This window comes from Corythoichthys intestinalis, chromosome 19, assembly GCF_030265065.1.
Source record: "Corythoichthys intestinalis isolate RoL2023-P3 chromosome 19, ASM3026506v1, whole genome shotgun sequence".
In the NCBI taxonomy this organism is placed as follows: Eukaryota; Metazoa; Chordata; class Actinopteri; order Syngnathiformes; family Syngnathidae; genus Corythoichthys; species Corythoichthys intestinalis.
This window is the reverse complement of record NC_080413.1, coordinates 6,684,956-6,702,047: the sequence shown is the minus strand read 5'-3', so window position 1 is coordinate 6,702,047 and position 17,092 is coordinate 6,684,956. Positions and strand designations below refer to the sequence as shown.

The window sequence follows — 17,092 nt, the reverse complement described above, 5'->3', positions numbered from 1 at the left end:
AAATGAGGATCAAAGTACTGTACAACAAAACAACTTGCGTAGCAAAAATCCGCTAGCTTACATGCTATTTTTTTTTTAACAATGTTCTTAACAAATCATTCGAACTCATATTACCTCAAAAAAACAGCTAAATATACCTATAAATTAAATTACGAACGCATGACAAAAAACATCGCTCAAACAAAACTTACCCAAAGTTGGTCTTAACAGGGAGCAGCTGGATTCAGCCACATTAAATGAGTTATGTCATATTCTCTGTTGCCATTAGAGGGCAGTATTTCCACTCAAATCAATAAAACTAAATGCAAACACTTCCAAAACAAACCATTACAACGCCACTCTAAGCAGCAAAATTTGATTCGAAGCGTTTCTCTAATCGAATTACTCAAGTTAATCCATTAATCGTTGCAGCACTACTATAAATTGTATTCTATGGTAATAGAAGCGATCATGAAAAATGTTGATATTATCTGATATCATTTTATCATGGTTTTATTGACGATAAGATAGTTGGAACAGTGAGAATTGGTCAAAGCATAGCGATACATCGATTTGGATCGATACTTTGGTTGGTTAAGAAACGAGCCAATCAAATAGATCTTTTTTATGCCATGTGCAAAAACGTCAACATTTCAGTCCATTTTTTTTACACATAAACCAGCATGCCGATTCCATTGTACGTCAATATTTGAACTCGTTAGCTGCCATTGACGGGGCTAGACGTCCAATTCGCTGCCAGGCCTTGCGCTTCAAATTGGATGTTTACTAGTGACAAGCAAAAATGCACACCTAAAAATGAGTTGTTAGCTTTTAGCATTAGCATTGCTTTTAGCATTCATGCAAATATTTTATCCTCTGTAACATGTATTTTGAATTTTTCGGGGTACAAACATTAAAATGCTTCTTTTCCACCAGTCAATTATTACTGTGGGACGGTCCAAAGTGACACACTGGTGGGTACGTGTTGCACAATGCGACCAATCGTGGCTGCGCACCTCCCCTTGCTAACTAGTACTCAAACTCAATTCAAGTGGAAATAAAGCAAGTCAAGATAAAATCAAATAAACTTAAGTGAAAGTTATTTAACTTATTTAGTGGGTGAGAAAAATGTTGTCTGAACTGTATTTAAGTGCTAAAGTTTAAAAAAAAATCTGTGCTTCTAATCAATACACATTGGAAGTAATCCACGTGTAATTGTAATGAGTTATTTGAACTCCAACCTCCTAACTCTCAAATGACTCCAAGGTTCAGATCAGTCAGCGCACAGCCACAGACAGAAGCAGACCTTTTGTACCACTTCGTAAGGTAAGGTGGCATCATGAAAACATTATTATATTCTATTTACGAATATTATATTAACATATTTTGTCATAATTTTTTGTGATAGTGATTTGTTTATGAGGCATCATGTCAGTTTTGGGTTCGATGATGCAGTTTTAATCGGTTGTTTTGTGTGGGATTTCACCTTATTTTCATGAACTTGACACAGCTGTTCTTGTTCCCTTCCAACATTCCAGTTCTGGAGCGCACATAGAAAAAGATAGTCCATTATTATTAGGTAAAATTGACTAATAAAGACAATTGAATGAAAGTTAGTAGTGATGAATTTCATTAGGAATAATTTGACAAATGCATTAATAATGACAAATAGTTTATTTTTAACTAACTGGGTTTAGGAGAATGTTTTGCAGGTCCTTTGGAACAAGATTTATGGTAATTGTCAAGTCAACGGAGTTACGAGTTTGGTCACGCAATGAATTCAAAGCCTACATTTACGTACAAGCTTGATATTCTAACAAAAAAAGTTTGAAGTCAAGTCAGCAGTGTGAGTAACCTGATTTATGAGTTTGTCACAGAAGTTATGATTTTTTCCCCCCTTAAAAACGACATTATAAGTTAATGTTCGTGTTATGAATTATGCCTATAAAAATTTTAAGACAGAAAAAAACTAAACAAATTTAGTGGGTAAAATGTTAATATATTGAAGCAAAATACCTTCTTCAGAGTAATTTATGAGCTTGGTCATAAATGACTTGAAATCATAAGTCAGGGATAAGCTGAATTAAATTTGAGTTATGAGCTTATTCATAAGAATGACAAATTCATAAATCAAGTATCCTCTTGAATGAGAGAATTGAGATATGAGCTTAGTGAAGGGAATGACTTGAACTTATTAGTCAAGGATCCACTAAATGAGAGAATTGAGTTCTGAGCTTCTTCAAGAGAATGACAAACTCATAAATCAAGTATTTTCTTAAATGAGAGAATTGAGTTATGAACTTAGTTAAGGGAATGACGAACTCATGTCAAAGATCCACTGAATGAGAGAATTGAGTTTATTCACAAGAATGACAAACTCATAAATCAAGTATCCTTTTAAATGAGAGAATTGAGTTATGAGCTTATTCACGGGAAGGACTTGAACTCAAAAATCAAGTATCTTCTTAAACGAGAGACTTGACTTATGAGTTTTGTCAAAGGAATGACTTGAACTCATGTCAAGGATCTACTGAATGAGAGAATTGAGTTATGAGCTTAGTCAAGGGAATGACTTGAACTTATTAGTCAAGGATCCACTGAATGAGAGAATTGAGTTATGAGCTTATTCACGAGAATGACAAACTCATAAATCAAGTATCCTCTTAAATGAGAGAACTGAGTTATTAGTCAAGGGAATAACGAACTCATTAGTCAAGTATTCACTTGAATGAGAAAACTGAGTTATAGCAATGACTTGAACTCATTTATGAAACGAATCATAGGAATGACTCAAATCGAAGATCCTCTGAATGAGAGAATGAGCTTAGTCAAGGGAATGACAAACTCATGAATCAAGAACTTTTGTCTTGAACGAGAGACTTGAGTTATGAGCTTAGTCAAGGGAATGACTTGAACTCATGTCAAGGATCTACTGAATGAGAGAATTGAGTTATGAGCTTACTCACGGGAATGACTTGAACTCAAAAATCAAGTATTGTCTTAAATGAGACTATTGAGTTATGAGCTTTATCAAAGGAATTACTTGAACTCATGTCAGGGATTTACTGAATGAGAGAATTGAGTTATGAGCTTAGTCAAGGCAATGACTTGACCTTATTAGTCAAGGTTCTACTGAATGAGAGAACTGAGTTATAAACTTAGTCAAGGGAATGACTTCATCTTATTATTCAAGGATCCACTGAATGAGAGAATTGAGTTATAAGCTTAGACAAGGGAATGACTTGAACTCATTTGTCAAAGATAAATTGAATGAGAGAATTGTGTTATGAGCTTATTCGCAGGAATGACTTGAACTCATTAGTCAATGATAAACTGAATGAGAGAATTGAGTTATGAGCTTATTAACAGGAATGACTGGAACTCGTGAATCAAGTATTCTCATAAATGAGAGAATTGAGTTATGAGCTTAGTCAAGGGAATAACTCATTTTATGTCAAGGATTTACTGAATGAGAGAATTTAGTTGTGAGCTTATTCACAGGAATCACTTGAACTCAAAAATCAAGGATCACCTTGGAGAATCGAGTGATGAGCTTAGTCAAGGGAATTATTTGAATTTATTAATCAAGGATTCACTGAATGATATAACTGAATTATGAGCTTATTCACAGGAATGACTTAAACTCAAAAATCAAGTATCGTCTTAAATGAGAGAATCGAGTGATGAACTTAGTCAAGGGAATGATTTGAACTTATTAGTCAAGGATGCACTGAATGAAACAATTGAATTATAACTCATAAATCAAGTATCCTCAGAAATGAGAGAATTGAGTTATGAGCTTAGTCCAGGCAATGTCTTGAATTCATTAGTCAAGGATCTACTTGAATGAGAAAACTGACTTATAGCAATGACTCGAACTCATAAGTCAAGGAACCACTATATAAGAAAATTGAATCATGAGCTTGATCACTGAATATAACGTCAAAAGCCAAGGTATCACTGTACAACAAAATTGAATTATATGATTGAACACGGGACAAATAGCCAGCACTGTACAAGAAAATTAGTTACAAGCTTGGTAATGTGAACAACTTGATCTCTTAATTCAAGGTACCGCAGTCAGAGTGAATCAAGTCCTCAGCTTGGTCATGAAACAAACCCTACTTACAAGTCCAGGAATTGAGTTTTGAGCTTCAACTCTTTAGTCAAGCTACAACTGTATTCCCTGTTTAACAATATGACTATTTTCTTCTAGATCAGCAGCTGAAAGATGGGAGACTGGGGTTTCTTGTCGAGCTTACTGGACAAAGTCCAATCTCACTCCACCGTCATTGGCAAGATCTGGATGACGGTCCTTTTCTTGTTCCGGATCATGGTTCTGGGCGCCGGCGCCGAGAGCGTGTGGGGCGACGAGCAGTCCGACTTCATCTGCAACACCAAGCAACCCGGTTGCGAGAACGTCTGCTACGACTGGACCTTCCCTATCTCGCACATCCGTTTCTGGGTTCTCCAGATCATCTTCGTGTCCACGCCGACGTTGGTCTACCTGGGCCACGCCATGCATGTCATTCACCAGGAGAACAAGATGCGGCAGAAGATCGCTAGCCCCGGCGGGACTCTCTATACAAAGTCGCCAAAGTACACTGACGACAAAGGCAACGTGACCATCAAGGGGAACCTTCTGGGGAGCTACCTCACCCAGTTGGTCTTCAAGATCATCATCGAAGCCGCCTTCATCGTGGGTCAATACTACTTGTACGGTTTCGTCATGGTGCCCATGTTCCCCTGCTCCAGAACCCCCTGCCCGTTTACCGTCCAGTGCTTTATGTCGCGCCCCACCGAGAAGACCATCTTCATCATCTTCATGCTAGCCGTAGCTTGCGTGTCGCTGGTGCTCAATGTCATCGAGGTCTTCTACCTGGTGTGCACCCGCTGCAAAGCCGGGTCTAAACGGTCGAAAGGGAGGTCGGGGGTGAACTCGGCGGAGAACCCGGTCGAGCTTAGGTGGCCAACTAATGAAGACACGCTGAAGCAGAACAAGAAGAACCTGGATAAGGAGATGGAGCGCAGTCAGAGCTTAGGGGGAAGTCTGGATGGAGCCAAGGAGGAGAAGCGACTACTCTAGAGTTTGTTTTGTTATTGTTTGCTTTTCAAAATGTAAAAAAATAAATTAATTTAAAAAATCATGAGTAGAAAGGTCGGGTTTGTGCAAAAGAGCCTTCAGATACAAATGACCTGACTTTCAGCCTACTATTGACGGGAACAGACGTCCAATCCATTTTGACTGGGAGTGGGTAATTGAAAGTACTCTAGTCGAAATAGATTGGACGTCTATTGCAGTCAATGGCACTGAACCAAAGTAAATCAAGCGGCATTTTTGTGTATTTATAGTTGTTTTGATTCTGTTGTTATTTGAAATGTGTAATGATAATTATGATTATGATATTATTTCTTGTCTATTTTTCCCAGTTCGTTGTTTATGCACTGTATGTTTTTAGCAAAATCATTAAATGTTTGTTATAAAAAAAAATTGTATGTTTTTGTTTTTTTAATAATTCATTTATTTTTGGAAATACGATGGCGTATCACGGCCAAACAAAGAAAGAAAAATATTGCAGCACTGACTGCAGGAATAAAGTCACAAAGTTACGTGATTAAAGTCGCACTATTACGAGTGTAAAGTCGTACGTTGTAATACTACGAAAAAAGGAATATTACGAGAATAAATTCATATATTGGAATAAGACAACAATTAAGTCGTACGACGATTTGCTCATAATATTACATAACGTTAGGTACTATTACACCTTGAAGTACGACATTTTACTCATAAAATTACGTAACGTTAGGTGGTATTACGATATTTTTGATATTTGTATTAATATTGTAATATTACAATATATGACTCGTAATATTACGTGAATTTATTAGAATTACGAAATTAAAAATATATATATATTAGAATTACGACTTACGTACGACTTTTTCATCGTAATATTACGTAACGTTACATTTTCTTTTGATGTTACGTAACGTTACGTAATATTACGACTTAAGGTATGACTTTTCACTCATAAAATTACGTAGTTATGTGGTGCTACAACGTATGATTATTGTAATATTAAGTGAAGTTACGTAGTATTCTGACTTTTTTCCCGTACTATTACGTAGCATTACGACTTCCTGTAATTTATCATAACGCTACTTAATATTATAATTTTTACTCATTAAAATTACATAAAGTTTTCAGTATTACAATATTTTTTATATTTATATTAATCTCGTAATATTACAACGTATGACTTTATTCTCGTAATATTACGTGAAGTTACGTAGTATTACGACTTTACGTACCACTTTTTCCTCATAATATTACGTAACATTACGACTTCTCATAAAATTAAGTAAGGTTACGTGATATTAAGATTTTACCTATGACTTCTTACTCCTAAAATTACGTAACGTTTATTAGTACGATTTTCTAGATATCTATATTATTATTGTAATATTACAACATATGACCTTATTGGTGTAATATTACATTAAGTTACGTAGTATTACGACTTTACGTACAACTTTTTCGTCATTATATGACGTAACAATACAACTTTTGTTATATTATGTAAAGTTACATGGTATTACGACTTTACATACAGTACTTTTTACACAGAAAATTACATGATGTTAGGTAGTATTACGATATTTTTTATATTTATATCATTCTTGTAATATTACGTGAAGTTACTTAGTAATACGACTTTGTCTTCGTAGTATTACGTCAGATTACGACTTCTCATAATTTTATGTCAAGTTACGTAGTATTACGGCTTTACATAAGACTTTTTACTCATACAGTTACATCACGTTAATTAGCATTACGATGTTTTTTTATATTTATATTAATTTCGTAATATTACAACGTAGGACTTGAAATATTACGTGAATTTACTTTATGTACGACTTTTTCCTCATAATATTACGTAACATTATTTTCTTATAATGTTATGCAACGTTACGTGGTATTACGACTTTACGTACGACTTTTTACTCATCAAATTATGTAGTTACGTAGTATTACGACTTTTTTTATATTTATTTTATTCTCGGAATATTACTAAGTATTACTTTATTCTCGTAATATTACGTGAAGTTATGTAGTACTACGACTTTATGAATAACTTTTTACTCAGCATTCCCTTTTACTAAGATTTTAAAAATTTTATTTAATAATTACTTTAATCTCGTAGTATTACAACATTGGACCATATGCTTGTAATATTACGACAAAATTTTCATAGTCCTATTTTTTTGTATGGCCATCATACTCTGCCATATTGAAAAAAAAATATTACAAATATTATTATCACCAGGGGTTTTGGATTTTTTGTTTAATGTGTATTTATAACTTTAAAAAAAGTTTTTATATGTTTTGATTCATATTAAGGAATTTTATGATGTTGTCCATATATTGGTATTAATTCTGTTATTTAGTCCGTTTTTTTGAAGACATAAATCTGGAATTTTAACAATCCCATTTTAAGTTTATTCACTTTTATCATTATATTTATGACTATATTATTTTTTACGGATTACGGATTTAAATCAAAAGTGTATTTACTTTCAGTCATTTTCATTATTGTTAAAATATGATTTATCAAGATATTCTATTATTTTTAGCATGAAAAAAAAACTAAAACTGAGTATAAAGTTTCTCCACCAACACTGGAACAATTTAAACTGACTTACTGATTTATCTTTCATATTAATCAATGATTGCTAAGTGTTGCAATCTTGCTGATAAAACAATTCCAACATATTCACTAACATTATTACGTCAATGCATTGGAATCATAAAGAAATTAAAGAAGCCATAAAAGAAAGTTGTCTAAATGCAACGTGGACAAAAGAAAAAACAACAACACGAGGGGCAGTTTGGACTTTAAAAATGGCGAATAATTATTAACCCAAAAGCGAATGTCACTTCTTTTTTTATCATTTCGAGCAAAACAACGTGAGTGCTTATCCAACACACACATGCGCAAACACACGTATGCACTTGTGCAACCTGAACCTAAGTTCAAGGCGGCCCCAGAATTCACCTTTGCTTTTTTTCTACGCTTGAGCAACATTCAGTGATTGCAACGCACAACTAGAGATCGTCGGGATTCACCTTGTCTAATATCAGGTAAGCAATTCACGTTCATTTAATAGGACACTTCATGCAAAATAAAAGAAATTTGAATATATACATAATCATCCATGACAATTATTTGATTGTTTTTCATTATAAAATCAGTCAAAAGGTTTGATTTAATCTTGCCTATATGTAAAATATTAAATGGTAGATATTTCATGTCATGTTTATTCTTTTTTTTCCCCCCAATTATACCTTTAATTGAGAACTTTCGTATTACTGTTATGAATACTTAAAACTACTAAGACAAATTTTTGCTAAAATGTATACAATATAATGGAAATACAGTATGTATACATCATCTGTACAAAATATACTTGCACATACAGTATATTGTATACAAACATGCATAATTCAATACATTTCAATATTATTAAATATAGGAATTTTTATTACTGTAAGCAACTTGTACAACTTCAGAATGACTGAAAATGTACTTTGGGGGACACAAATTTGATACTGTTTCATTGAATTTGTAAAACATCCATTACACAAAATATTCGGTAAAATATATGCTCTAAAACACAAAAAGTCTACCATTTTTGCTAGAAGGCGGGATTTTGTTTTTTTGTCTATTTCCATTCGTTTAACAATTAAATTTTCCAAGATATATATATATTTTTACCGCAGCAAAAATTAAAGCATATAAATTCAACCAATTGATAAATTTTATGATTTCGGGGATTTTTGGTGCCTGTGGGCAAACAATTGAAGCTAACATTGCTGTCTTAACAAAAAACACTAAACTTTGATAAAGGCTAGGTTTGAAATTTCAGCCCCCGAATCCAAGTCAGGTTCAACAAGATGACACTTGGTAGGCATGATTATTATGAGCAGACCCACAAGATTCTAGAGAAGCTATACCTGAACAGACACGACGTTGGTGGCACGTAGCATCAAAGTTTTATCACTCACCGAAAATCACAATACTCCAATCGGTTGAGTTTGAAAATCCAGCCCACAAAACCAGTTTTACAAATCAAGATGAAACTTGGTAGGCATATTCACTATGAGAAGACCTACGAAAAGTCTGAGGAAGCTATTCCCGAAAAGACACCATTTCGGTGGTACGTGGCATCAAAGTTCACTCAGATCACTCAGCAAAAATCATAATACTCCAATTGGATGACTTTGAATTCAGACCTCAAATCCAGTTTCACTCATTAAAATGAAACTTGGTAGGCATGTTAATAATGAGTAGACCTACAAAAAGTCTCAGAAAGCTATGTCCGAAAAGACACAATGTTGGCGATACGTGGCGTGAAAGTTGGACCACTCTGCAAAAATTACACAACTCCAACTGGTTGAGTTTGAAAATGTAGCCCCCAAATCCAGTTTCCCTCAACAAGATGAAACTTGAAAGACCAACAAAAAAGTCTCAAGAAGCTATGCCCGAAAAGACAATTTTCTTGGTACGTAGCATCAAAGCTTCAATTGGTTGAGTTTGAAAATTCAGGCCCCGATTCCAGCTTTAGACAGTAACGTGACATTTGGTAGAGAGGTGTATTGTAACGAGACCCACAAAAAAGTCTCAAGAAGCTACGCCGGAAAAGACACAATTTTGTTGGTACGTAGCATCAAAGTTTGATCATTTGGCAAAAACAACAAAACTCCAAATTGTTGAGTTTGAAAATTCAGCCCCCGATTCCAGCTTTCCACAGAAAAATGAAACGTGGTAGAAAGGTGTATTATGACCAGACCCACAAAAAATTCTCAAGAAGCTATGCCCGAAAAGACGCAATTTTGGCGATACGTGGCATCCAAGTTGGATCACTGTACAAAAATTACAAAACTCCAACTGGTTGAGTTTGAAAATTTAGCCCCCAAATCCAGTTTCCCTCAACAAGATGAAACTTGCAAGGCATGTTTATTACGAGAAGACCCACAAAAAGTTTCAAGAATTTATGCCCAAAAACACACAATTTAGGTGGCAATTAGCATCAAAGTTTGATCATTCGGCAAAAACAACAAAACTCCAATTTTGTTGAGTTTGAAAATTCAGCCCCCAATTCCAGCTTAACACAGTAACATGAAACTTGGTAGAGAGGTGTATTATCACCAGACCCACAGAAAAGTCTCAAGAAGCTATGTCCCAAAAGACATAATTTTGGTTGTACGCAGCATCAAAGTTCGCTCATTCGGCAAAAACAACGAAAATCCAAATGGTTTACTTTGAAAATTCACCCCGCCCAATTCTAGCTTTACACAGTAACGTGAAATTTGGTACAGAGGTGTATTGTGACGAGACCCACAGAAAAGTCTCAAGAAGCTATGCCCCAAAAGACATAATTTTGGTTGTATGTAGCATCAAAGTTCGCTCATTCGGCAAAAACAACGAAAATCCAAATGGTTTACTTTGAAAATTCAGCCCCCAATTCCAGCTTTACACAGTAACATGAAACTTAGTAGAAAGGTGTATTATGACCAGACCCACAAAAAAGTCTCAAGACGTCACGCCAGAAAAGACACAACATTGGAGGTACATGGTATCAAAGTTTAACCATTCAGCAAAAATCACAAAACCCCAATTGGTTGAGTTTAAAAATTCAGCCCCCAAATCCAGCTTCACTCATTAAAATGAAGCTTGGTAGGCATGTTAATAATGAGAAGACCTTCCAAAAAGTCTCAAAAAGCCATGCCCGATAAGGCACAATGTTGGCGTTATGTGGCATCAAGGTTTGATCAGTCTGCAAAAATCACAAAACTCCATCAGTTGAGTTTGAAAATTCAGCCCCCAAATCCAGTTTCACTCATCAAGATGACACTCGGTAGGCATGTTTATTATAAGAAAACCCATATAAAAGTCTCAAGAAGTCATGCCCGAGAAGACAACATGGAGGTGGCACGTACAGTGGGGCAAATAGGTATTTAGTCAATCACTAATTGTGCAAGTTCTCCGACTTGAAAGGCCTGTAATTGTCAACATGGGTAAACCTCAACCATGAGAGACAGAATGTGAAGGAAAAAAAAACAGAAAATCACATTGTTTGATTTTTAAAGAATTTATTTGCAAATCATGGTGGAAAATAAGTATTTGGTCAATGCCAAAAGTTAATCTAAATACTTAGTTATGTACCCTTTGTTGGCAATAACGGAGGCCAAACGTTTTCTGTAACTCTTCTCAAGCTTTTCACACACTGTTGCTGGTATTTTGGCCCATTCCTCCATGCAGAGCTCCTCTAGAGCAGTGATGTATTGGGGCTGTCGTTGGGCAACACGGACTTTCAACTCCCTCCACAGAGTTTCTATGGGGTTGAGATCTGGAGACTGGCTACGCCACTCCAGGACCTTGAAATGCTTCTTATGAAGCCACTCCTTTGTAGCCCTGTGTGTGTGTTTGGGATCATTGTCATGCTGAAAGACCCGGCCACGTCTCATCTTCAATGCCCTTGCTGATGAAAGGAGATTTTCTCTCAAAATCTCTCTATACATGGCCCAATTCATTCTTTCCTTTACACAGATCAGTCGTCCTGGTCCCTTTCCGGAAAAACAGCCCCAAAGCATGATGTTTCCACCCCCATGCTTCAAAGTGGGTATGGTGTTCTTCGGCTGCAATTCAGTAGTCTTTCTCCTCCAAACACGAGAACCTGTGTTTTTACCAAAAAGTTCTATTTTGGTTTCATCTGACCATAACACATTCTCCCAGTCCTCTTCTGGATTATCAAAATGCTCTCCAGCGAACCGCAGATGGGCCTGGACATGTACTGGCTTCAGCAGGGGGACACGTCTGGCAGTGCAGGACTTGGGTCCCTGGCGGTTCATTGTGTTACTGACAGTAGCCTTTGTTACTGTGGTCCCAGCTCTCTGTTGGTCATTCACTAGTTCCCCTCGTGTGGTTCTGGGATTTTTGCTCACCGTTCCTGTTATCATTTTGAAGCCACGGGGTGAGATCTTGCATGGAGCCCCAGATTGAGGGAGATTATCAGTGGTCTTGTATGTCTTCCATTTTTTAATAATTGCTCCCATAGTTGATTTCTTTACACGAAGCGTTTTACCTATTGCAGATTCAGTCTTCCCAGCCTGGTGCAGTTCTACAATTTTGTCTCTGGTGTCCTTCGACAGCTCTTTGGTCTTGGCCATAGTGGAGTTTGGACTGTGACTGACTGAAGTTGTGGACAGGTGTCTTTTATACCGATAATGAGTTAAAACAGGTGCCATTAATACAGGTAAAGAGTGGAGCCTCGTTAGACCTCGTTAGAGAAGTTAGACCTCTTTGACAGCCAGAAATCTTGTTTGTAGGTGACCAAATGCTTATTTTCCACTCTAATTTGGAAATAAATTCTTTAGAAATCACACAATGTGGTTTCTTTTTTTTTTTCCACATTCTGTCTCTTATGGTTGAGGTTTACCCATGTTGACAATTGCAGGCCTCTCTAATATTTTCAAGAGGGAGAACTTGCACAATTAGTGGTTGACTAAATACTTATTTGCCCCACTGTAGCAGAGAGGCTTGACGAGTCACCAAAATCCATCAAACTGATAAAATCCAAGTTCAAAATTCCATATCCTAAATACAGTTTCACCAACCTGCATGAAATTCAGTGGACATGTCTAACATTAGAAGACCCACAAAAGAACACCTGAAAATACAGTGTTGGTTAAATAAGCAAAATCTGATGACTTGCCATAAAACACCATGTGTTTGTGTCAAAAGTGTGGTGAATAGGATTGAAGATGGGCGAGTGGGGCTTTTTGGCATCACTTCTGGACAAAGTGCAGTCGCACTCCACCGTCATCGGGAAAGTTTGGCTCAGCGTACTCTTCGTCTTCAGGATTATGATCTTAGGAGCCGGCGCAGAGAAGGTCCCATTCTTCATGACTTCCACTTTTTCGCTCTAACATTTCATCATAACTAACCATGTCAAAATTTCAAATCGGTCCAGGTGTGGGGCGACGAGCAGTCCAAGATGGTTTGCAACACAAATCAACCGGGTTGCAAGAACGTATGCTACGATCACGCCTTCCCCATCTCGCACATCCGCTTTTGGGTTCTCCAGATCATCTTCGTTTCTACGCCGACACTGATCTACCTTGGCCACGTCATGCACGTCATCCACAAGGAGAACAAACTTCGTGAGAAAATGCTCACGAGCACCGCGTCGTTGAAAATTCCCAAGTACTCCGACGACAAAGGCCAGGTGAAGATCAAGGGCGACTTGTTGGGGAACTACATGACTTCCATAGTCTTCCGCATCATCCTGGAGACGGCCTTCATCGTGGGCCAGTACTACCTGTACGGCTTCATCATGGAGCCCCGTATCGTGTGCAAACGGGATCCGTGTCCGTTCACGGTGGAGTGCTTCATGTCGAGGCCCACCGAGAAGACCATCTTCATCATCTTCATGCTGGTTATGTCCTGCGTGTCAGTACTGCTCAACGTGGTGGAGGTCTTCTACTTGGCTTGCTCCAGCAGCGCGCGACGGAAAGCCAAAATGGCCGCCAGGGGACTACGCTCGCCGTTGAATAGCGGCGGGTTCACCAAGGCGTAAGGAAGTGGACAAAATGGCCAGAAGAAACCGTGAAAAACTCTGAAATGTCCTCCAAGAGCAATGTCATGGTCTTACAAGGTTAACTGATTCTAAATCAGTTACTCACTTAACTTGTATATCAAATCAAATTTTTCCCGTTGAAATATTTTGTTCAAGTTCTGACAAATCGAAAGCAATTTTTAAAACTATATCCGTGCCATTGACAGTGATGGACGTCCAATCGTGTGCCTGTTTTCATCGTTTTGCTGTTAATTTAAATGGGTTTACCTTAATTTTTCGGACTATAAGACGGTATATTTACACCAAAAGATTTTAACCGGTAACACTTTATTTAACTGGCATCATAAGACTGTCATAAGACCAAATAAACCACCATGAAGCTTTGAACTAATTGGCTGCAAAGCTTCATAGCTTCAAGAAGCTTCATTGGGCCATCACTGCTTACTTGGGGGAGACAGTCAACCTCTGCTGCCACCTGCTGTCAACACAGTTGTTTTCCAACATGCCTCCTATCATGCATTGCAGCAGTACAGATGTAAATAATAATCAAATTTGAGGTGTTCAAAATGAATGAATGAATGAATTTATTGTCATTGTCATCATCAGTATCATTGACAGTTACAGAGTGTGGGATAGTTTGGCCAAGGAGGAGAAACTTTGACACAGAATATGGAATCATTTGCCTGAAAAAGACAATGACAAACAATGGAAGACGGGAAAAAGCAAATGCTTATCGATGCGCGTCCCCCAACAGCCCGGGACACACAGTCTAGCATGTTAGCGTTGCATAGTTCATTTTTTTACTCATATATCTTTCCAAAAGTCATTGATTGCCATGGCATTTCGCAGTATTGTCAATTTGAGTAGGTTCATTGGATAGGTTGATTTCCAAGTTGGTGTAGGGAGGGATGGCCGTTGGTTTGGTGTAGGTCTCATAGTAGAAAATATTTTGTCCAATGAGCTAAGTGTCCAGTCAAGGAGCTCCATCTCACAGCAGGTTAAACACAGCGCGCACGTTGAAATAGCAGATCAGTGATCTAATTTTACTGGAGGGCATATAAAATTCATGTTCTGTGCTAATTATTTTTCAGTTACTGTTCTAATTGTTTCATTAATTGCTTGTTATGGTATTTGGGAACACTTTATTTGGCAGCGGCGTCATAAGACTGCCATAAGACCATCATAATTATGGTATGACACTATTATAGGCATTAATGAATGCTTATGACAGATGTCATTAAATGTCATCCAGGCAAATTATGTCACTTACTCCATTTATGTCCAGCTCGGATCTTTTACATTCACTCAAAAGTGATTTTCTGAATTACACAAAATGACATCTGTCATAAGCATTCATTAATGCTCATGGCAGTATCATGTCGTAACTATGATGGTCTTATGACAGTTTTATGGCACCACTGTCAAATAAAGTGTTACCAAATGCTACAACTAGCCATTAATGAAACAAGTGGAACAGTAACTGAAGAATTTATTAGCCCAGAACATGAATTATGATCGTTATTTACATATGTAGCGCTGCAATGCATGCTAGGAGGCATATTGGACAGCAACAGTGTTGACAGCAGGTGGCAGCAGAGGCTGACTGTCTCCCCTAAGGAAGCCGTGATGGCCAATTGGAGCTTCTTGAAGCTTTGTAGCCATTTGGTTCAAAACTTCATGGTGGTTTATTTGGTCTTACGACAGTCTTATGATGCCGCTGTCAGATAAAGCGTTACCGGTTGATATATTTGGTGTAAATATCCCATAATACAGTGAGGACAGCAGCGGCTTAAAGTCCAGTGCGGCGTATCTATGAACAAATGCGGTTTTCGTGTCAAATTTGGTGGGTGGCGGCTGATATTCAGGTGCGCCTTATAGTCCAAAAATTACGGTATTACAAATAAACATCCAATCCATTTGAAGTGAGAGGAAACTCTCGCAGTTCAAATGAATCGGACGTCTATCGCCGCCAATGGCAGGTAATGAGTTAAACATGCAGTTGAAGTTTTAAAGCTTTGGAGAGTGTTTATAGTTTTTAATTTAAATGAATTGTAATGCGTTGTAAAATATAGAAAATAGAATGTAAATACACAAGCAGATTTTTCTAAAGTATTAATAAGTACTAGACATGCATTCATATTGACATTTTGTAATATTGTTTGAATAAAAAATTAATAGCGAGAGATTACAGTTGCACTTTTGCAAGTGAATAGTCAATATTATGACATTTTTTTGCAGTATTTTCCATTTTGTTTGTCACTTTTTATTTCCCAAAGGTTGTCATCGGCATTTAAAACTTATAAATTTTTGTGATTGTGGATCAGGTTTGTATTTATATTTGTATTTCTCGTTCGGGTATGTCATCTAATAAATAAACTTCATTCCAAAAATGCACAAATTTATTGCATATAAATGTTATTCAAACTCATTAGGGTTGATTTTGCGTGATTTGACTACAATTTGCAGTTTTTATATTTAATAAACATTGTTTTATTTTTTTTGTGTCCTTTATTTGTCACTATACAAAAACACAAAATTCATTATTATGATTAATACCAGTGACCAGCAGAGGGCGTCCCATGTCAAATGAAAATGACATTAAAGCATTCCCTTGCCAAAACGGTTTTCAAAATCCTCATATCATTAAATTAGCTAATCCTAGGGGAATGTTAGCATCCCCATGGCAACAATAAAAACCCACATGATTTAAATTGGATTAAGGCCATGTCTACATCTATCATGTTTTTTTTTTTTTTCTTTTTTTTTTTTAAACCGAGGATCCTGCCCTCATATCTCCTGAAAAAAATAATTGCGTCTACACCAGCACATTTGTAGAAAAAAAAAACTTCCACAGCCAATCTCATTCATTCTTTTTAAGTACATTGAAAAATAGTGAAAAATTATAAAACCCCGATTCTTCGCATACGTTCTTCAATATGAAGCACTGCAAGAGCTTGGAAATGAATGGAAGCAAAAAGCACTAGTCTAATAATTAGATCTAAATGTAAACATTGGTCTCATATAGGAACAAAGTTGGTCGCAGTCAGTGACTTTTCCAATTAAATCTTCGGTTATCAGTGTCCACATGATGGCGCCACAAAGCAGAATTCGCACATCTTCACTTTGGATGGAGTTTTTTAAGAACCCTCATTTTGAATGCCCAAAATGTGCGTGTGGATGATCGGCCAAGCCGTAGAAAAATTTATTCTTTTTGTCAAATCCCCTACTATGTGTAGATATGGCTGAAGTCTCACCTGGGATAAGGACAGTCAGAAAATTGTTCAGACAGAATTCTTCGTTTTCTTTAGTCAGGTTTTCTTTCCTCTGTAAAATCAAGAAAGGCTACGAACCCCAAAAAAAAAAAAAAGATACCCGAATGAGTACATGAGTTTTCAGAGGGTAAAAGAGGCATTTTTAATGGGAGATCTTGTATTTAGTGCTAGCATAGTACTATAGTAACATAATAATT

General features: G+C 36.7%; 2 protein-coding genes across 2 annotated transcripts; both read left to right on the top strand.

Moving 5' to 3' along the window:
* Positions 1 to 1,140: 1,140 nt before the first annotated feature.
* Positions 1,141 to 5,456, top strand: LOC130907805 (gap junction Cx32.2 protein-like). Its single transcript, XM_057823272.1, has 2 exons — positions 1,141 to 1,305; positions 4,196 to 5,456. Exon 2 carries the CDS (start codon positions 4,211 to 4,213, stop codon positions 5,063 to 5,065), a length of 855 nt encoding a protein of 284 aa, XP_057679255.1. The 5' UTR covers positions 1,141 to 1,305; positions 4,196 to 4,210; the 3' UTR covers positions 5,066 to 5,456.
* Positions 5,457 to 8,080: 2,624 nt separating this feature from the next.
* Positions 8,081 to 13,980, top strand: LOC130907734 (gap junction Cx32.2 protein-like). The gene is made up of 3 exons (XM_057823143.1): positions 8,081 to 8,125; positions 12,789 to 12,937; positions 13,018 to 13,980. Exons 2-3 carry the CDS (start codon positions 12,809 to 12,811, stop codon positions 13,621 to 13,623), a joined length of 735 nt encoding a protein of 244 aa, XP_057679126.1. The 5' UTR covers positions 8,081 to 8,125; positions 12,789 to 12,808; the 3' UTR covers positions 13,624 to 13,980.
* The last annotated feature ends 3,112 nt before the right edge of the window (positions 13,981 to 17,092 follow it).

Bases quoted from the DNA above. Each gene is read 5' to 3' on its own strand.
- LOC130907805 (XM_057823272.1), top strand. From the start codon at position 4,211: ATGGGAGACTGGGGTTTCTTGTCGAGCTTACTGGACAAAGTCCAATCT.
- LOC130907734 (XM_057823143.1), top strand. From the start codon at position 12,809: ATGGGCGAGTGGGGCTTTTTGGCATCACTTCTGGACAAAGTGCAGTCG. The intron at 12,938-13,017 runs GTCCCATTCTTC...AAATCGGTCCAG, and splicing joins TAGGAGCCGGCGCAGAGAAG to GTGTGGGGCGACGAGCAGTC.